The 20,158-nt window shown below is 46.4% G+C and overlaps 1 protein-coding gene across 8 annotated transcripts in view; it reads left to right on the forward strand.

The window, feature by feature from the left end:
- The window catches only part of DOP1B (DOP1 leucine zipper like protein B), a 109,563-nt gene that overhangs the window by 79,984 nt on the left and 9,421 nt on the right, over positions 1–20,158 (forward strand). For 5 of the 8 annotated variants that reach the window (XR_014294349.1, XM_082624590.1, XM_082624591.1 and 2 more), the window contains exons 24-32: positions 1,287–1,342; positions 3,831–3,935; positions 4,033–4,099; positions 6,540–6,684; positions 11,368–11,453; positions 11,689–11,798; positions 11,922–12,068; positions 13,090–13,151; positions 13,658–13,786. Coding sequence is in view for 7 of the 8 variants with exons in the window: in XM_082624590.1 (XP_082480716.1) it covers positions 1,287–1,342; positions 3,831–3,935; positions 4,033–4,099; positions 6,540–6,684; positions 11,368–11,453; positions 11,689–11,798; positions 11,922–12,068; positions 13,090–13,151; positions 13,658–13,786 (907 nt within the window). In the remaining variant the exon portion in view is untranslated. The remainder of the gene's footprint in view (positions 1–1,286; positions 1,343–3,830; positions 3,936–4,032; positions 4,100–6,539; positions 6,685–11,367; positions 11,454–11,688; positions 11,799–11,921; positions 12,069–13,089; positions 13,152–13,657; positions 13,787–20,158) is intronic. The other 3 variants (XM_082624592.1, XM_082624594.1, XM_082624596.1) reach the window with 1 other exon arrangement.

Consider the following 20,158-nt stretch of genomic DNA (forward strand, 5'->3'; position numbering starts at 1 on the left):
TCTTCCTCTGAAAGGCACGTGGCACAGGGTCACCCTCTGCAGAAACGTCCACACTGGGAAGGCCACTGGGGGCTTCTAACCGGTCAGTTACACTCGGGGCTCTGGTGCTCTTCCTTCATTCCACATGTTTATTGAAAATCAAGTCTGCATCCGTAGCGGGGAGTCCTAAATAGCTGACACTGTTCCTGCCTACGGTCAGCCTGTATTCTCGTTGGGGAAAGAAGATAAGGCAGCCTACAGATTTACACTGTGAGGCCAGATCATGGAACTGGCCAAGTGATTAAGCAGTCAGATGTAAAAGGGACATGGGCAACTTCATGGCATCTGTCGGACGTCTGCCCCCAGTCTCCCAAATGCCTGGTGGTCTTATTGCCTTTTACTCTTGAATGTAAATGGTAAAGTAATGGACCCTGAAGAGAGGGAGCAGGGTGGTGGAGGCAGGCAGGGGCAGCATCAGATCCTGCGTGGATTGGCATTTATATCTCCGAGCAGGTCTAGCTGGCAGGAGATTGACCTTCCGCGCTGCCGATCAGTCCCCACGGATGGGGTTACAGCTGCAGCCATGGGGGAGCTGACCCTGCAACAGCTTTACACACAGAGCAGGCGCTTTTAGGTTTTGTTCCTTCATGTTACTGCAATTTCTGCAAACACCTGCAGCTCCTGGGCTTAAAAAAAAAAAAAAAAAAAAAACCTAGATGTCTGGCTGAGTGGTTTTTGGCTTTTTGAATAACAAAATTACATTTTGTGGTTAGTTTAGTTAATTGGCTCGACTTCTATAACTTCTACAAATAACCTTTTACAAGCAAGAAGGGAAAAAATGTGTGTTTGGAAAACCTATTTCTAAGTAGTTCCAGCCATTTGGGATTCAGGGAAGTTGTCTGGGCTGTTGGAGGGAATTCCTGGAGCTAAGAATTCAAATTTGGCATTGTCTCTCAACTGTAGCTCCCGAGGACCAACTTTGGCCACCAACTTTGTGTTTGGGGAGGTTCAGTTATAATGCCAAATCTTCCCTAAATACTTGTTAAAAGCCTGGAATGGGAAGTAGGTAAACATAAAGGGAATGACTCTGGGAGTCTGATGAGAGGGGCACTAATGATTTGGGACCTCATAGGATACATTTGTTTTTGTTTCACTTGGGGGATACTTTCTATTATTATATTTGAAAGACTCTAGCTGCAAACATTTGCTTTGTTAGGATATAGAATCTGTTTCATTTCTGTATTTGAATTCTTTTTTAGCCGTATTTCCTACCAACTTGGAGTAATTAGCTTTGCTTTAATTTTCAGAAATCGCCCCTCTTGGATGTCCCTGTGTTGCAGTTTTGTTATGCTTTCATCCAAAGGTAATGCAGCCCCTCAAAGACGTTTCTCAATAATAGATGCTATTGCAATGATTATAAATAATTCCTCTGATTGTACTTCCGTTTTTTCTTTTAATTGAAGTATCATTGATTTACAATGTTGTGTTAGTTTTAGGTGTACAGCAAAATGACTCCAGTATATATATATATATCTGAATATATATATATATATTCTTTTCAGAAACTTTTCCACTATAGGTTATTATAAGATATTGAATATAGTTCCCAGTGCTATTGTTTATTTTTTAAGATTTATTTATTTTTTAATTAATTAATTAATTTTGGCTGCGTTGGGTCTTCGTTGCTGCACGCAGGCTTTCTCTAGTTGCGGCGAGCGGGGACTACTCTTCGTTGCGGCTCGCGGGCTTCTCGTTATAGTGGCTTCTCTTGTTGCGGAGCATGGGCTCAAGGCACGCGGGCTTCAGTAGTTGTGGTTCACGGGCTCAGTAGTTGTGGCTCGCAGGCTCTAGAGCGCAGGCTCAGTAGTTGTGGCACACGGGCTTAGTTGCTCCGCGGCATGTGGGATCTTCCCGGACCAGGGTTCGAACCCGTGTCCCGTGCATTGGCAGGCGGATTCTTAACCACTCTGCCACCAGGGAAGTCCCTTATTATTTATTTTATTTATTTTTGGCTGTGTCGGGTCTTAGTTGAGGCACATGGCATCTTTCGTTGCGGCGTGCAGGCTTTCTCTAGTTGTGACGTGCAGGTTTTCTCTCTCTAGTTGTGGTTCACAGGCTCCAGGGCGCGTGGGCTCTGTAGTTGTGGCGCGAGGGTTCCAGAGCACATGGGCTCTGTAGTTTGCAGCACACAGGCTCTCTAGTTGAGACGTGCAAGCTCAGTAGTTGTGGCATTCGGGCTTAGCGGCCCTGCGGCATGTGGGATCTTAGTTCCCTAACCAGGGATCGAACCCACGTTCCCTGCGTTGTAAGGCGGATTCTTTACCACTGGACCACCAGGGAAGTGCCTGTTTATCTATTTAATATATAGTAGTGTGTACATTTTAATCCCAAACTCCTCGTTTATCCCTCCCTGCCCCCCCCCCATTGTGTTTCTTGATTACTGGAGAGGCTTAGTTCAGAAGGTATCTGAATGGAGCCCTTATTTCCTCTCGAGGCATGGGAATACCCTGATGATTTTACTTTTTCTTCCTGCAGAGATCTCATCTGACATTTTAAAGTCTGGGTGCTATAGCTTAAATCCTTACGTCAGCAAAGCTTTATGTGAGGCCTGGTAAACTTTAGAAGAAGCAGTTTGCATTAAATTGATACCAAAAAAGGAGGGGGGATTTTAAGGACCTCTTTTAGAAAAAGGAGAAGGGATTATTTTTGGTGCCGTCCTCAATGCTTTGCCATGTTTTCTGCTGGACGGCATCTGTGTGGGTTTACTATGTTGAATATCCGCATGCGGGGGTCTCAGCTATAGGGGTTCCCCAGGTGTTTCTCCACGGGTAGAAAGGACGCTTTGCTGGGCCTCGTGCAGATCTTATGGCAGGTCCCGGTGCGGCTCCCGGACCCCTCCATCGTGTGGGGTGTTCTCGGCTGCAGTAATGAGGGTGAAGGGAGCGTAGCCCTGTCTCAAGGAAGCCTCAGTATTCTCACGTATCTCAGGGGGTTCACAATGAGTCTGACCACCAGCTGCAAGCGCCCTGGCTAACAAGTTCATGTTCCGTGGTTATTCCGGCTCACTGTATCCTGAGGTGGCCGGAAGGGTCATAGTCCCAGGAGTCCCTGCGTGTGGGGTTGAGGTCAGACCAGCTGTTCATCCTTCACCACAAGCATCCCTGCACTTCTTCCCTCCAGGAGGTAAAGATGAGCTGGTCCTGTCCCCTCTCGTGGTAACTAATGCCTGTTATATCACTAGCAAGCGCCTGTCGCAGGGGCCTAAGTGATATCTGAGCCTTCCCAGCAGCTGCAGGAGCTGCGGCCTCCTTTTACAGAGGAGGCCCTGCCCAGGTCAGTCAGGAGGCAGTAAGTCAGGGATGAGGACTTGAACCTGGGGCCCTCTGGCTGCGGCCAAGCTCTGCCTTTTGTGCTGTGCAGCCTCGCTCCGTAGCCATAATCCAAGTCCTTGTTTTTCTGAGGCCTGACCTTGCCCTCTGTGACCTTCTGATGGTTGACTCTGTGTTTCCAGAGACGTTGGAGAGGCCGAATGGTAGAGCCAGACAGGCCCAGAGATCAGACAGTCCTCTAGTTCAAGGCTTTCACGTTATAGACGAGGAAACCAGGGGCATCTGACCTGTCAGCAGGGTTGCAGGTCTCCAAACTCCAAGTTCTTGGCAGAATACCAAAATGTAGCTTGTGTGGATTGTAATGTAAAAAAGAGCAAACAGGTCAGGCGGATGTGCCCTCTTCCTGTGCTTTCCAACCACCCGGATCTAAAATGTGCTTATAAATAACATTTTGTTTTGACCTGTTTAGGGTTGGATATTTTTTTTCTTTCTTTCTTTCTTTCTTTCTTTTTTTTAAAATAGGCTCCCAGCAACAGCCTTGCAAGCAAACTTCCCTTCGCTGTTGGGTGTGTTAAAGGAGTCCGTGCAGTTGAATCTCGCTCCCCCTGGTTATTTTCTGCTTCTCAGGTACCGTGTCCCAGCACTCACGTCACCGTATTTTTCTGCGGGAACATGTTTTTATTTCTGCAGCATTCTTGGTCTGAAGCTGATTGTCTCTCAACAGCATGCTGAACGACTTTGTAACAAGAACTCCCAACCTGGAGAGCAAGAAGGATCAAAAGGATCTGCAGGTCTGTATGTGCAAGTCTGGCCGGCTGTCACTGTCCCAGGAGTATCACCCCCCTTTAGAGGGTCTCCCTGGAGATAGTAACCATTGGGCAGAACCAGATCTTAGATTTGCATTTGTTCCCACGTCTGATTCCCTCCGTTACTGTCTTTAGAGGACTCTGGACAATCTCCTAATGAAGGTTCTCGTGTTAGACTTGACCAGGCGACCGTGCAGTTTACAAGGCACCGTCTCGCTTCTCACTGTACACAGATGTATGCGGACTTACTCTGCAGCATGACTGGAACAATAAGTCTACCTTTATGCACAGATTCCTTTCCTTAGAACCTTCCCCCGTCTTTTTAAAGCAATATAGACTCACAGGAAGTTTCAGAAACACTGAAACACAAAAGTAAAACTCACCCATAGGAGAAGGAAAATCTCCTTTGAGTAGAATGCCAACTATCAACAGTACATAGAAGTAATGAAGGAGTTAGAAAAATCACTATTTTGCAACCATTATAATCCTTGAGTGAGGAGCTTTTTTTTTTTGGCGGTACGTGGGCCTCTCACTGCTGCGGCCTCTCCCATTGCGGAGCACAGGCTCCGGACGCACAGGCTCAGCGGCCATGGCTCACGGGCCCAGCCGCTCCGCGGCATGTGGGATCCTCCCGGACCAGGGCACGAACCCGTGTCCCCTGTATCGGCAGGCGGACTCTCAACCACTGCGCCACCAGGGAAGCCCCTAGTGAGGAGCTTTTTGAGTCAAAGCCTTTAAACTGCGTTGTGTAGTTTATGGCTTTGGTGACATCACTGCTAATCGTTGTGATCCCTGGTGTCTGTGAAATATCTGTCCAGTTCCTGATTCTGAAGCACTAGAGTCCTACGTAAAGCGCAGTGACTCCTTTGGCTCAACCGGTAGAGACGAAAGCATCATCCAAGGGCAAGTGCTGCAGCCCAACCCTTGGGCAGCACCTCCTGCACTCACCCGGAAACCCTCCCCCTTCCATGGGCTGTTGCCTGCCGCGGCCCCTCCGTCTCCAGTCCATCGGCAGGACTGTGGCCACAGGCGCTACCGCAGCTGGTTCTGCTCCTGTTGGTCAGGGGGCCGGTGGGCCTCTGCTTCCGCCCCACGATGTCCCAGCCTCCCTGACCCTGACTCCTTCCTCCTGTTTCCAGGCACCCCAACTTCCTTCCCATCCATTCACTGCACTTGAAATGGGAGCTCTTCTAAGTCCTCAACCCCTTTTCTTGATCTGCTTTTAAGAATTTATTGTATTGAAGTCGAGTTGATTTACAGTGTTGTGTCCATTTCTGCTGTACAGCAGAGTGACTCAGTTATACACATATATATCCTTTTTCATATTCTTTTCCATTATGCTTTATCACAGGATATTGAATATAGTTCCCTTGTTGTTTATCCATCCTGTATACATAATACTTTGCATCTGCTCATCCCCACCTCCCACTCCATCCTCCCCCCACACCCCACCCACCTTGGCAACCACAAGTCTGTTCTCTACGTCTGTGAGTCTGTTTCTGTTTCGTAGATAGGTTCATTTGTGTCATATTTTAGATTCCACATATAAGTGATAGCAAATGGTGTTTGTCTTTCTCTGACTTACTTCACTCAGTATGGTCATCACCAGGTCCATCCATCTATTCTTGACCTTCCTCGCCGCCATCATCCACCCCACACCTCTGCCCAGGTGCACTGCGGACAGTTCCCGCGGGTACACCCCCCTTGCCACCAGCAGGCAGATGTGCTTTTGCTTCCTGCCCGCACACAGCTCCTGGACTCATAGTGGAAGTCAGGACTGTTCAGTTCTCAGACATCAGGGATGTACAGCCCCTCTTAGCTGGCAACACTCGATGATACCCGCTCAGTGTTTCTACCTCTGTCCCAGCTACTTGACCAAATTCATTCCTCATGGAACTCCTGATACGGATGACTCCTCACTTCACCCTCGAGTCAATTTAATTTATGCAGTTTTGTTTCTTGTATTATTCAAAGATGCATTTCTAGCAAGAATCCATGGTCCTAAAGAAACCGGAAATCTAATCTGCCAAACGCGTTGTGCCGCTGTGACTTCCTATGTCTCTGTTTTACCCAAGTTGGCCAGAGAGTAGCCTGAGCCACAAGTGACTGTTGAGCCCTTGAAATGTGGCTTGTCTGAACTGAATGTGTAACTGTAAACACACAGCGGATTTCAAAGACTTAACACAGAATGTGTAACCTCGCCAATAATTTTATATTGATTATATGTTGATACTCTGTTGGATATATTGTGTTAAACATTATGAACTTGTTTCTTCTTTTAATGTAGCTCCTAGAAAACTTGGTATTACCTGCATGGTTCACAGCTGCGGCTTGCATTATATTTATATCGGATGGTGCTATTTTAGGCACTTAAGATTCTTTTCCTTAACTAACTTCCTTTCCTCTTTCTCCTGACTACTCTCAGGAAGTCACTCAAAAAATTCTAGAAGCTGTTGGGAACATTGCTGGCTCTTCCTTGGAGCAAACCAGCTGGCTGAGCAGAAACCTGGAAGTGAAGGCTCGGCCTCAGATCTCTCTAGAAGAATCTGATGATGAGGAAGATTTGCACGGTAGGTGTAGAAGCGTCGAAAAGTAATGCCCAGTGCCAGCTAGTGGGTCTAGTTTTGTCTTAAAAGTAAACTGGCTTTACTTCTTACAACATACGTTGTATGTTGCACGAACCCGTGTCCCCTGCATCGGCAGGCGGACTCTCAACCACTGCGCCACCAGGGAAGCCCTGGTCTCAGTTTTATTAACACGAGCAAAAAAATTACATCTAAGTTCTCAGTCGGAACTACATAGCGCAGTGCCCACCACAAGGTAAATGTTCAAAAACTGCTAGTTCTGTCATATTTTATGACCTCTGTCATTATTGTTAGCAGTAGTTATACCAGCAGAAACAAAGCTGAATTTGTGGTTTTGAATATACAAAGGAAGGTGTGTCAGGAAGTCTGGGCTCTTTTCTCTTGCAGGCAAACGAAACCCACTTCAGGCGTGTAGAAACACAGCAGCACAAAACTTTCTGGCTCATGTATAGGAAAAGCCCAGGCGTCAACATCTGGTTTTAGTCAGAGTGGGAGCTAGGTGTTCAGATGAAGTTCATCAAGTCTCACGCAAAGATTCCGGTTGGCTCTTCTGGGCCTGTGGCTGACCCAGAGGAGGAGAGGAAAGGCTGGTGCCCTGGAGCTCCGAGAAATGGGCTCCCACCCAAGAGGGGCTTCTCTTGCCAGGAGAAGGAAGGATGGTGTTAGACAGACAGGCCATAGTACCCCCCCTCCATTACTTCTGCCATATTTGTTTGACAGCTAGTTTTGTGGTTTACATAAGAAAATAATTATACTTTACTCTGTAATGAAGATCCTATAACTAGTATGCTATCATTTACTAATGTAAACCAACAGTTATGCTTTCTCAGGCTGTGGTTATGTTATAGTTGTGGTTCTAGGGAAAGAGAGCTCGTGCATCTCCTTGGCTCATCTGCCCTCAGTTATTTCCGATGTAGGTACTGATATAGGGATTAAACTGCTTCTCCACCACCAGTGCAGCTGAGCTGTGCTGAGTCAAGTGTCATTGGGCCTGAGTTGTGCAGTAATTAAATTTAACCTTAAGACAATACTGTAGTAAAATGATTACCTGATTTTTATTTTATTTTTTTTTTATTTTTTTATTTTTTTGTGGTACGTGGGTCTTTCACTGTTGTGGCCTCTCCCGTTGCAGAGCACAGGCTCCAGACGTGCAGGCTCAGTGGCCATGGCTCACGGGCCCAGCCACTCTGTGGCATGTGGGATCTTCCCAGAGCGGGGCACGAACTCGTGTCCCCTGCATCGGCAAGCGGACTCTCAACCACTGCGCCACCAGGGAAGCCCTACCTGATTTTTATTTAAAGAAAGAAAGCATAGAATTCCAAAGCTGGAGGTGATTTGGGGGCTTCTCAATAAGACTTAATTAGCAAATTATAGAGTACCAAAAGACTCTTTGGATCATACACTATACTTTGTTTTGGTCTTGAGAACAAACTAAGTATGCATACTGGCCGTCTAAATCATGAAACAGAATGAGGCTTCCAATGATGTGTTTCTCCACTTAGAGTTCTTATGTGTGCAGTGCACGTGCAGGCTCTTTCCTGTATGTTTGCGTCTGGCATGTGCCATGCACTATGTTCTAGATGCCGGTGCTGCAGCAGGAAACAGAATGAGCAGGGGTGACACGGAAGGTGATGGTCCAAAGTAAATTAACAAAGGTATCTTTCAACTCTTCTGGAAATCCAAAGTTACTCCAAAATGAAAGTTTTTTTTTTAATGGGAGTGGGGCTGGGGGCCACTTAGATGTTACAGAACATGTCCCCAAAGAAGTGTCCATTGTGCTGAGAAATACAAGGTAAGGGGGCCGCCATGCAAAGATCTGGGAAGGCGCTGCCCAGAGGGGATGGTGGGTTCTTGAGGTGGGAGTGGACCAGGCCCAAGAAACCTGAGGATCAGCTTGGCTGGAGCCTAATGCGTGGTCATGCACAAGGTCAGGGCGAGAGCGGGGGCGGAAGGTTGTCGGGCTTGATGCAGAGCACATTTAAGAGCTTGGCCATCAGCCTGCTTGCTGTGGGAAACCATGAAAGTGTTTGGAGCAGTGACAGGATCTTATCAAGTTTACAGAAAACATCAGTTTGGCTGCCGGGAGCGATATGGGCTGCAGCAACCGAGAACAGAAACTGAAAGTTCAGTTAAAAGCATTTCATGGTGCTTTGGGCAAGAGAAGATGTTGGCTTAGAGGCATAGGCTCTAAAGAAAGGTGGACTGGTGTGAGGGCAGCGTCAACAGAACTTGCTGATGGATTGGAAGTGGTAGTTTAAAGAAAAAAAAAGGCAAACAAGGATGACTTCGGGGTTTTTGTTGTTTGGTTTTTTTTTTTTTTTTTTTTTGGCCACGTTGGGTCTTCATTGCTGCACGTGGGCTTTCTCTGGTTGTGGGCGAGCGGGGGCTACTCTTCATTGCGGTGCACAGGCTTCTCATTGTGGTGGCTTCTCCTGTTGTGGAGCACGGGCTCTGGGCACACGGGCTTCAGTAGTTGTGGCTCGCAGGCTCAGTAGTTGTGGTTCGCGGGCTCTAGAGCACAGGCTCAGTAGTTGTGGCGCACGGGCTTAGTTGCTCCGTGGCATGTGGGATCTTCCCGGACCAGGGCTTGAACCCTGCGTTGGCAGGTGGATTCTTAACCACTGCACCACTGGGGAAGTCCCATGACTTTGGTTTTTGGTTTAAACAATTGATTGAGGTGGAAAAGTCTGAAGCAAGAACATTTTGGAGAGGGAGATGGAGCTTGGGTTTGCCTGTGTTACATTTGAGATGTCTGGGAAGGAATCAGAAAAGGTCAGCAGCGTAGGAAGAAAAAAACAAGAGAACATGGAGTCATGGAAACTGTGAGAAGAGTGTGTTTGCAGAAGGAGGGCGTAGGAATGCAGCAGAAGGCTGCTGAGAAGTAGCGTGAAGTAAGGACAGAGACTCCCTGGGTTTGATGGGGGTGGGACGGCGTGACTGGACGGAGAAGAGGACAGGGGTGAGGAAGAGGAGACAGTGGGTGCTGATAACTCTTTGAAGCTTAGTCGTCAATAGGGCAGTAATGAAGTAGTACTAAGGACCAAAGAATATCTTTTATTCGGTTTGTTTTTCAATTGGAGTTAACCAAAGCATATTTGTATGGTGATGGAATAGTACAGCAGAGGGGAAGAAATTATTACCAAAGAGCGAAAGGATAGTTAGAAAGCAAAGTCTTCGACAGCCATAGGGCCAGGATTAATATCGTAAATGGAATTAGCATTCTTTGACAGGAGCCAGGAACATGTCTATCAAAACAGGAGACAAGGCAGAGAACACGGATATAAATGTGCCAGGTTAATAACACATAGCGGCCAAACTGAGGGCGTTTCTGTTTGTTTGCATTAATTTTCTCAATGAAATATGAGATGGGGTTACCAGCTGAGGAGGGACAGGTATCGATGATTATGGAGGAAGGAGGTGAAAGAATTATGTTGGAGCCTGGGAAAGCCAGCACAGCGCTGAGGGACATGGGGGAGGGTTATCTAGTAGCATCAGGTCATTTTTGAGTTGCACAGTCATGAAGTAAAGTGAGATCTGTTTCAGAGTAGTCTGGTTTTCTCCAGAGCATTTAGCTGCATAGAACTGCATAGGCAATCATTGGGTTTAGCCAGCTTTGCATTTTTTAGGTGAGTGCTTCAGAGGGAGAGAGAAGCAAAAAAGTTAAGGATGTTCGCAGGTGGATGATAGACCACGGGTGTGGGTGGGGAGATAGAGAAGTGAAGACCTGGGGGGACTGACGGGTAGTTAAGGAGGTGAACTCAGGGGTTTGGAGGCTTGTGCAAGGATTCAGGAAATGGTCAGAGCAGCATTCCAGGAGTAAGTGAGCAGGAAAGGTAAGAAGTGGTCACGGTAGGGTGCTGGAAATGGAGACTTTGAAATTCATGAGGTCAAGGGTATGATGGTGACAGTGGCTGGCTGAGCTGGAACAAAATAAAAGCTTGCTGGAAAAGAAGAGACTAAGGGGCTCAGAGGCCAGGATGTGAGAGGGATCATCCAAGGGGATGTTGAAGCTCCAAAAATGGTGATGAGAATAGAAGCGGGTAGGAAGACAGTGAGTTGGTGCTGATTTATTTGATCAAAATACCCAGGTTCGGGCTTCCCTGGTGGCGCAGTGGTTGAGAGTCCGCCTGCCGATGCGGGGGATGCGGGTTCGTGCCGCGGAGTGGCTGGGCCCGTGAGCCATGGCCGCTGAGCCTGCGCTTCCAGAGCCTGTGCTCCGTGGCGGGAGAGGCCACAACAGTGAGAGGCCCGTGTACCGCAAAAAAAAAAAAAAAAAAAAAAAAAAACAGATTCTTAGTTGCTGAAGTTGAACATGTTAGCAGAGAAGAATACGTGACATGTACGTACGTACAGAGTCCGTGTGAAAGGCAGGAGCTCATGACTCAGGTTCATCTGATGCTTTGGGGGCATAAATGGTGACCTGTTGTCCTGATGAAAACACACATGTATGTACGTACAGAGTCCGTGTGAAAGGCAGGAGCTCATGACTCAGGTTCATCTGATGCTTTGGGGGCATAAATGGTGACCTGTTGTCCTGATGAAAACACACATGTATGTACGTACAGAGTCAGTGTGAAGGGCAGGAGCTCATGACTCAGGTTCATCTGATGCTTTGGGGGCATAAATGGTGACCTGTTGTCCTGATGAAAACACACACGCCTCTTTCAGCAGATGCTGCCGCCGCCGCTTCAGCAATGGTGTCCGCGTCTGCTCCTTCGGTGTACAGTGTGCAAGCCCTCTCCCTCCTGGCAGAGGTACATATGCATCTGGCTTGTCATCCCCCCCACAGAAGTGAGGCTTTGCGAGGGCGTTCATTCTCAGGGGCCAGGGCGCACGGGCTGCACCGTCCCGGGTGAGTTCATAAGCCAGTCTTGGCCTCAGGCTGCCCCGTGGAGTTTTCTTGTTAGGCTGTATATACCCCAAGGACTAAATTTTGTATTGCCGCCTGCTTTAGGAGATTTCCGTTTTCTTGCGGTCCTCTTCTTCTAGGTTCTGGCATCCCTCCTGGACATGGTTTATCGAAGTGATGAGAAGGAGAAAGCGGTGCCGTTGATCTCACGTTTGCTTTACTATGTTTTTCCTTACTTACGCAATCACAGGTAACGCCACCTTCTCCATTGTACCCCACCCACGTGTGGAAAGATAGCTTATGGGAAATGTGTCCAGCGGGGTTCTTGCACCATCTCTGACCTTGGCCCTTTCCCCTTCCCACCCCTTTTCAGTGCCTACAATGCCCCCAGCTTCCGGGCTGGCGCCCAGCTGCTGAGCTCTCTGAGCGGTTATGCCTACACGAAACGAGCCTGGAAAAAAGAAGTCCTGGAATTATTCTTGGACCCGGCCTTCTTCCAGATGGACACTTCTTGTGTGCAGTAAGAAATGCTGTCCTGATAAAAAAATATGCCCTGGATCTTCAAGTGGAAAAGTGTTTGGATTTCTGTAATTAATTCTCATTCCTGAAATAGCAGCAGAGCGAGCATCAATCCAAATCATAGGACACCACTCACGGGTTAACTGTGTATTTCTGGGAACAGAATTAAGTCTTCTAAAAACTACAAAGGTGCCTTTTTTTAACCAGGAGAAGAATTTCAAGTAAGAGAGCATATTTTTCCTAAAGAGCATTGCATGGGGTTCCAGTGGTACTTGGTTTAGTACTACTTTATCTTGTAATCACAAAATGCTTGACCAGCATTAAGATGACAGGGCTCCATGGTGACACTGCGGTGTCCTTATCCCACTTCTCGGCTTACACTCCCCGAGTCCTCACTGAGACCTTGAGGCTGGCCAGGCTCTGCGCGGGCAGTGGAGATCCGTGGAATCACAGGCACAGGATGAAGTAGCTGTGCCTTTTTCTTGGAGGTCAACAGAACCCCTCGTAACTCTGCGCCTGGCTTGACTGAGCAGGTCTTCATTAACGGCAGGGGTAGGCGGTGGAGACTGGTCAGCTTTTTTATATGGGCTGAGGGTTTGCTCGGCCACCACCAGCGGCCATGGCTGTAATCCTGTTGCACTGCAGGGAGCCCGTTGAGAACTAGTGGTATTTGTCTTCACAACCCCAGTTCCTTCCATTAACACAAGTGTATGGACGTCATCTGTGTGAACACATTTAAGGGCAACCCTTGCAAAAGCCAAGGTACCTTGACAATTTGTGTTTTCTTTTATGGTGAGCTGGAAATTATTCATTATTCCCTATGTTATTCATTCCCTATGTTAAGGTTATAAATGAAATCTTTTGCTTAACATTTCCTTATATAAAAACTATTCATCCCTTTCACTAACTTTACAGAAAGCAGTTTTTAATAGATCTTAAAGGGACATGTTCTTTTCTTGATGCTTTTAATCAGTCTGTCACCCTTTGCATGTTTAATTAATTTTGCTTTTTTTACTATCCAGTTGGAAGTCCATTATTGACCATCTTCTGACTCATGAGAAAACAATGTTTAAAGATTTAATGAGTAAGTTCTTCTGTTATGTGCACATAAGTCACACTTGAAAGGACCAATTCCTTTTGGTCACAATCAGCTTTTACCACGTATTTCAGAGCCCAGCTCAAACCTTTTTTAGTGCCATTTCAGCCACAGAGTGTAATGTGATGTGCAGGATATGTCAAGACTACGTGAATGAGCCTTCCTATTTCCAGTCTATTGACACGAATGCCTTTAACTACCTTTTTTGCAGTTTTATCGCGGAGAAAATACTTTTGAAAGTAATGATAAGTTGACCACAATTGGTTAGGAGTACTTCCCTGTACCTCATATCCTCTTCAAATACCCCATCATTCAGTGTCATGAAAGAAATAAGAACTTTTTTATAAATGTAGATACCTGAGTAACAACTACATGCCCTTAATCAAGATCATGATCTTTCACCAGGGAAGATAGGAATAGTAGGAATTTCTCATCAATTACCTCTCACTGTAGTGTTCTTGCTAAATGGAACATATTTGCTCTATTTATTCCAGGTATGCAGAGCAGTTCTTTAAAACTGTTCTCAAGTTTTGAGCAGAAAGCCATGCTGCTAAAGCGCCAGGCTTTTGCTGTCTTAAGTGGAGAACTTGATCAGTACCACCTTTACCTTCCTCTGATCCAAGGTAAGAAGGCCTGCCCTCCCCCAAGCCCACCCCCCCCCAAAAAAAGAGACAGACCCAGAGTGGCCAACATGGCTGGAAACCAGAGGGGCCCAGGGCAAGTGTTGGCAGAATGGTCAGACGTTAAATGAGTACTCAGCAGAGGTGATTGTAGAAGAACTTTGGAAATATATCAGTAAATCTGAAACTTTGTTTTAGAAATCAGTTATTGGGCTTCCCTGGTGGCGCAGTGGTTGAGAGTCCGCCTGCCGATGCAGGGAACACGGGTTCGTGCCCTGGTCCAGGAAGATCCCACATGCCGTGGAGCGGCTGGGCCGGTGAGCCATGGCCGCTGAGCCTGCGCGTCCGGAGCCTGTGCTCCGCAATGGGAGAGGCCACAACAGTGAGAGGCCCGCGTAACACACACACACACACACACACAAAAAAAAAAAATCAGTTATTATGGGACTTCCCTGCTGGTGCAGTGGTTAAGAATCCGCCTGCCAATGCAGGGGCCACAGGTTTGAGCCCTGGTCCAGGAAGATCCCACATGCCGTGGAGCAACTAAGCCCGTGCGCCACAACTATTGAGCCTGCGTTCTGGATCCTGTGAGCCACAGCTACTGAGCCCACGTGCTACAGCTACTGAAGCCTGCATGCCTAGAGCCCGTGCTCCACAACAAGAGAAGCCACCACAGTGAGGAGGCCGCACACTGCAATGAAGAGTAGCCCCCGCTCGCCACAACTAGAGAAAGCCTGTGCACAGCAACGAAGACCCAACTCAGCCAAAAATAACATAAATAAATAAATTTATTTTTTTAAAAAAGGCAAGAGAAAAATTTATTATAATGCTATTTAAAAAAATTTTTTTTAATTTAATTTTTTTATTTTTGGCTGTGTTGGGTCTTTGTTGCTGTGCACGCGCTTTTCTCTAGTTGCGGCGAGTGGGGGCTACTCTTTGTTGTGGTGCACGGGCTTCTCATTGCGGTGGCTTCTCTTGTTGCAGAGCACGGGCCGTAGACATGGGGGCTTCAGTGGTTGTGGCTCGCGGGCTCTAGAGTGCAAGCTCAGTAGTTGTGGCGCACGGGCTTAGTTGCTCCGTGGCATGTGGGATCCTCCCAGACCAGGGCTCGAACCCGTGTCCCCTGCATTGGCAGGTGGATTCTTAATCACTGCACCACCAGAGAAGTCCTATAATGCTATTAGTTTTTATTAGGTTGTTGTTATTTCTGGCAGTGCTTCTTCAGCACTGTCTCCTGCTGGATCCCTCCTGCAGTGCAGATACTAAGTGAGGCCAGTGTCACAGCAAGATTTTGGAGAAGTACCTGATTTTTCCTTAGCGGTTTTTTCTCTTCTTCATACTCGTGGTATTCTTTGTCTGCTTCAAAAATGAATGATTGTGGATATTATACATGGTTTTAAAGGTTTTTCCCCATCATAAAATGTTGAGTTGGCAAAGTGAGCATTCTGTTTTAATTCATCCTCCTCCGAGATACAAAAGAACTCTCAAACAGGAATGTGTTTTCCTTAAGACACGTAGCCTAAATGGAATATAATAAAATAAAAAAGCTTTCAAGAATTGTATTAAATATGAAGACTAGTATAACAAACAGTTTTACAGATATTAGAATTACGGTGTAAATCCTTTTGGGGGGCTCAGACTTATTAAAGTATAATTTACATACAGTTCTGGCTATACATTTCTATGAATTTTGATAAACACATGTAGTCACATAACAACCACTGCAATCAAGATTCAGAACATTTCCATCACCCCAGAAAGTTCACTCGTGCCCCTCAGAAGGCATCTCTTCCCCTTACCCCCTGACCCTATCAACCACTAAATCTTCTTTCTGTTCATATAGTTTCATCTCTTCTGGAATGTCCTATAAATGTAAATGTGATTAGACAGTATACAGCCTTTGAGTCTGGCTTCTTTTGTATTTGAGAGTCATTCATTCTGTTGGATTTATGAATAGCTTATTTCTTTTTATTTTTATTTATCTATAGTATTCCATCCTGTGATTTGTTTACCAGTTCACCAGTTGAACATTCAGGTTGTTTCCACATAGAATTATGATATAAATCTCTTACTCTACCCTCTTAAAAAATGCTCTTATAAATATCTGTCGGCTCACAAAGCATGTGCTTTTCCTAAATATTTGTATTAATTCTCAGCCCATGTCCCTACATGATTAACCACTTGAAAGGTCTTAATTATTTTAGGTCAAAACATTAACAGGGGGGCTTCCCTGGTGGCGCAGTGGTTGAGAGTCCGCCTGCCAACACAGGGGACACGGGTTCGTGCCCCGGTCTGGGAAGATCCCACATGCCGCGGAGCGGCTGGGCCCGTGAGCCATGGCCGCTGGGCCTGTGCGTCCGGAGCCTGTGCTTCGCAACGGGAGAGGCCACAAGAGTGAGAGGCCCGCGTACTGCAAAAAAAAAAAAAAAAAAAAAAAAACATTAACAGCTTTCACGGGTATTAATTATGACAGTATTTTATATTTGCAATAATGAAAATACCATTATACTTCTACTGACATAATTTCAGCCTGTAAAGCACGTAAGGAGATGTTCATGACCTAACGTCTTGAATACTTAAAATGTATAAAAGTGAATATTCAGATATTAACAAATCCTTACTTGAATTACTAACAGGAGGCTGCTTAGATCAGAGGGTGACCAGGAATGCCGTTAAAGGTGATGGCAGCCCTCCAGAGACTTTGCTCAGTGCAGAGTCAAAGCTGAACTTTGTTGCATCCTTACAGGATTTAAAGGGGAGAAAGAACAAAGGGAACCACATTTCCTCTAGTTCACAGGCGGCGTCTGTGATGGTGCTTTATGCACCTGGCCATCAGACAGTGGTCCAAAAGGGCAGCGTGAAGTTCGCTTTCTCAGCAGGAGAGCGTGGTAGGCAGTGCATTGGACAATCCTTGCCATGCCTTCTCACTTTGGGAGAAACACCTGCGCCTTCTCTCCCCCATGTCCCATCACACACTCTCCTAAAACGTGGGGTGAGGCCCAGAGAGCCAAAGAGACACTATTAGATGTGTAGAACAGGAAGAGAACAGACAATGGCCTTTTTCAATCAGTGGTATGGAGAATCTGACTATGGCAGGGTGTAAACATCCAATTCTGAGAAACCGTGGCTCGGAGAGGGAGAGAGAAGTAGAGGCAACATAATATTATATACATGCAACATATATGAAAGTCAGAATAATGCTGACTTTAAATAGGAGATAGTTTGGGGGCCCTTGGGGAAAGAGGAATTTCTCCAAATAAATACCCTCCACTTTGGATAGCTCAAGTGCTGTTTTTTGGTTTTTTTTTTAATACTACATGTTTGAAAAAGTAGAGTGAACTTCCCTGGCGGTCCAGTGGTTAGGGCTTCGCACTTACACTGCAGGTGGCACGGGTTCGATCCTTGGCCAGGGAGCTAAGATCCCTCATGCCACACAAGGCCGCCGAAAAATAAAAAATAAAATAAAATAAAAATACCTGTTTGAGTCCTTGTTTTAAAAAAATAAGATGGGGCCTCCCTGGTGGCGCAGTGGTTGAGAGTCCGCCTGCCGATGCAGGGGATACGGGTTCGTGCCCCGGTCTGGGAGGATCCCATATGCCGCGGAGCGGCTGGGCCCGTGAGCCATGGCCGCTGGGCCTGCGCATCCGGAGCCTGTGCTCCGCAATGGGAGAGGCCACAACAGTGAGAGGCCCGCATACCACAAAAAAAATAAAAATAAAAAAAATAAAAATAAAAAAATAAGATGAAGAAGTAAACATGTTTACCCCCTTCCTTTTTTTTTTTTTTTTTGCGGTACACGGGCCTCTCACTGTTGTGGCCCCTCCCATTGCGGAGCACAGGCTCCGGACGCACAGGCTCAGTGGCCATGGCTCACGGGCCCAGCCGCTCCGCGGCATGTGGGATCTTCCCGGACCAGGGCACGAACCCGCGTCCCCTGCATCGGCAGGCGGACTCTCAACCACTGTGCCACCAGGGAAGCCCACCCCCTTCCGTTTTTTACTAACTGACAGTTTGCCAAGCACTTGCCTCTGTATTGTCATTGTCCCCAGGACTGTTGATAGACCCAGCTTCCCTAAGGTCCTGGGGTGATGGGATTCAGAACGTTCTCTGACAGTCTTGGGACATTGACTGGCCCCATGGAGCAGTGACGCCCCAGTCAAGGGAGCGGAGGCATCCAGAAGCTCCTAAGTTGCACACCAAGGTGAATAGTTGAGACCAAATCAAAAGAGGCAGGAGTGGGGAAGGCCTGGCATTTCTCCTCTGGGGTCCTCACCCCCAACTGATCACCATCAAGTAGCACTGGAAGAGGTCGATTGATGCACTCAGTGCAGAGCTGAGCAGCTTCTTACATCTTGGCTCTCGTAGTGACATAAATTTTACATTGATCTCCAAAGAAGTAAATCGGCTCAAAGCAATTATTTTTTAAACAGGAGGGACGATAAAATGCTGCTTGTCTAGGATGAAAGGAGGACAGGCTACAAAGGCCCCTGATGAGGGCATCAGAAAGGTCTAGAGGGAACAGTCTGTTCCCTCTAAGCTGATGAGTGTGACTCATTCCAGGTCCATTGAAGTCCTTCCCATCTTTTAAGTTTTCTTCATTGTCCTTTATTAGCTCCATTTTTACATCAGGATACCTGTGCTCAGAGAGATTAACACCTGCGTAAAGCTGCGTTGCCACTAACTGGCAAAACCTGGACTGAAATCTGAGCCCTCTGGCTGCCAGCAGCAGGCTGTGTTCTTTAGTAGGTACCCTTTGAGGCAGGTGAGTTTCACAGATGGGAAATGGGCTCAGCAAGATTATGTGGCCAGCCTAAGCGAGGTTCTGCAACCTTGACAGTGGTGCAGGGATTCTAGCTCTGGGCTTTCTCTGGCTCTGCTCACCAGGACTCCTTAAGCTTGTAAGGTTTATCACTCAGCTAAGAAAGGAATATTAGAGCTTCTAAAATAGATCATCTTGGCTGAAGAATAATCTCACGAATTTAGCTTTTATTTGGAGCATCAATATGAAATATGCCCCGTGTGTACAAACCGCTTTTTTTTTAATACTTTTTGTCTCGAAGTAGATTAAGACTCACAAGAAGTTACACAAATAGTATCTGGTGTTCCTGTGTACTGTTCATCCAGCTTACCCCATGATAACGTCTCACATAAGCATAGTCCCTCATCAAAACCAGGATATCGATGTGGGAATATTACCATAACTCAACTTGAGACTTTTTCAGATTTCACCAGTTTCTACAGTGCATTCTTTGTGTGTGTGTCTGTGTGTCTAGTTCTGTGAACGTGTCCCACATACAAATTCTTGTAGCCAACACCACAACTAGGATTTAGAACTCTTCCCTTGCTACAGAGCGACACCCTCAAGTCACTCACTGCTTTGTATAGTCACACCCTCCACCCAGCCCTAACCCCTGGAAACTGCTGATCTGTTCTCCATCACTTTAATGTTATTTAAATGGAATCATACATCATACGTATTATGTAAATGTCACCTTTTGAGATTAGCTTTTTTCATTTAGTACAGTGCTTTTGAGATCCATCCAAAGGCAAGTGGGGTATGTTCATGGGTGTATAAAGAGTTTGATCTTTTTTAATGAGTAATAATACTCCATTTTGTGGATATACCTCAGTTCATTTATCCATTTACCTGATGGACATATGGGTTGTTCTAGTTTTTGGTTATTAGAAATAAAGCCTAGGGGCTTCCCTGGTAGCACAGTGGTTAAGAATCTGCCCGCCAATGCAGGGGACATGGGTTCGAGCCCTGGTCCAGGAAGATCCCACATGCCATGGAGCAACTAAGCCCGTGCACCACAACTACTGAGCCCGCGCGCCTAGAGCCTGTGCTTCACAACAACAGAAGCCACCACAATGAGAGGCCCGCTCACCACAATAAAGAGTAGCCCCCGCTCGCCGCAACTAGAGAAAAGCCCATGCACAGCAACAAAGACCCAGTGCAGCCAAAAATAAGATAAATGAAATAAATAAATTTTTTAAAAAAAGAAATAAAGCCTCTGGCGATCCAGTGGTTAAGACTGTGCTTTCACTGCAGAGGGCCCAGGTTCAATCCCTGGTCAGGGAACTAAGATCCTGCAAGCTGGGATAAATGCACAAGGGTTTGATTACTGGGTTCTATGGTAAATGTGTGTTTAACTTTATAAGAAACTGCCAAACTGTTTTCCAGAGTGGATGTACCATTTTGCATTCCCATTTAAACAGTAATTCAAATGTCATTATCCTTTTTTTTAACACTTTTATTTTTTAATATTTATTTATTTATTTGGTTGCACTGGGTCTTAGTTGCGGCAGGTGGTCTCCTTTTAGTTGCAGCTTGTGGGCTCCTTAATTGCGGCTCGCCGCCTCCTTAGTTGTGGC

The sequence above is a fragment of the Mesoplodon mirus genome, assembly GCF_964341445.2.
Source record: "Mesoplodon mirus genome assembly, chromosome: 6".
Taxonomy (NCBI): Eukaryota; Metazoa; Chordata; class Mammalia; order Artiodactyla; family Ziphiidae; genus Mesoplodon; species Mesoplodon mirus.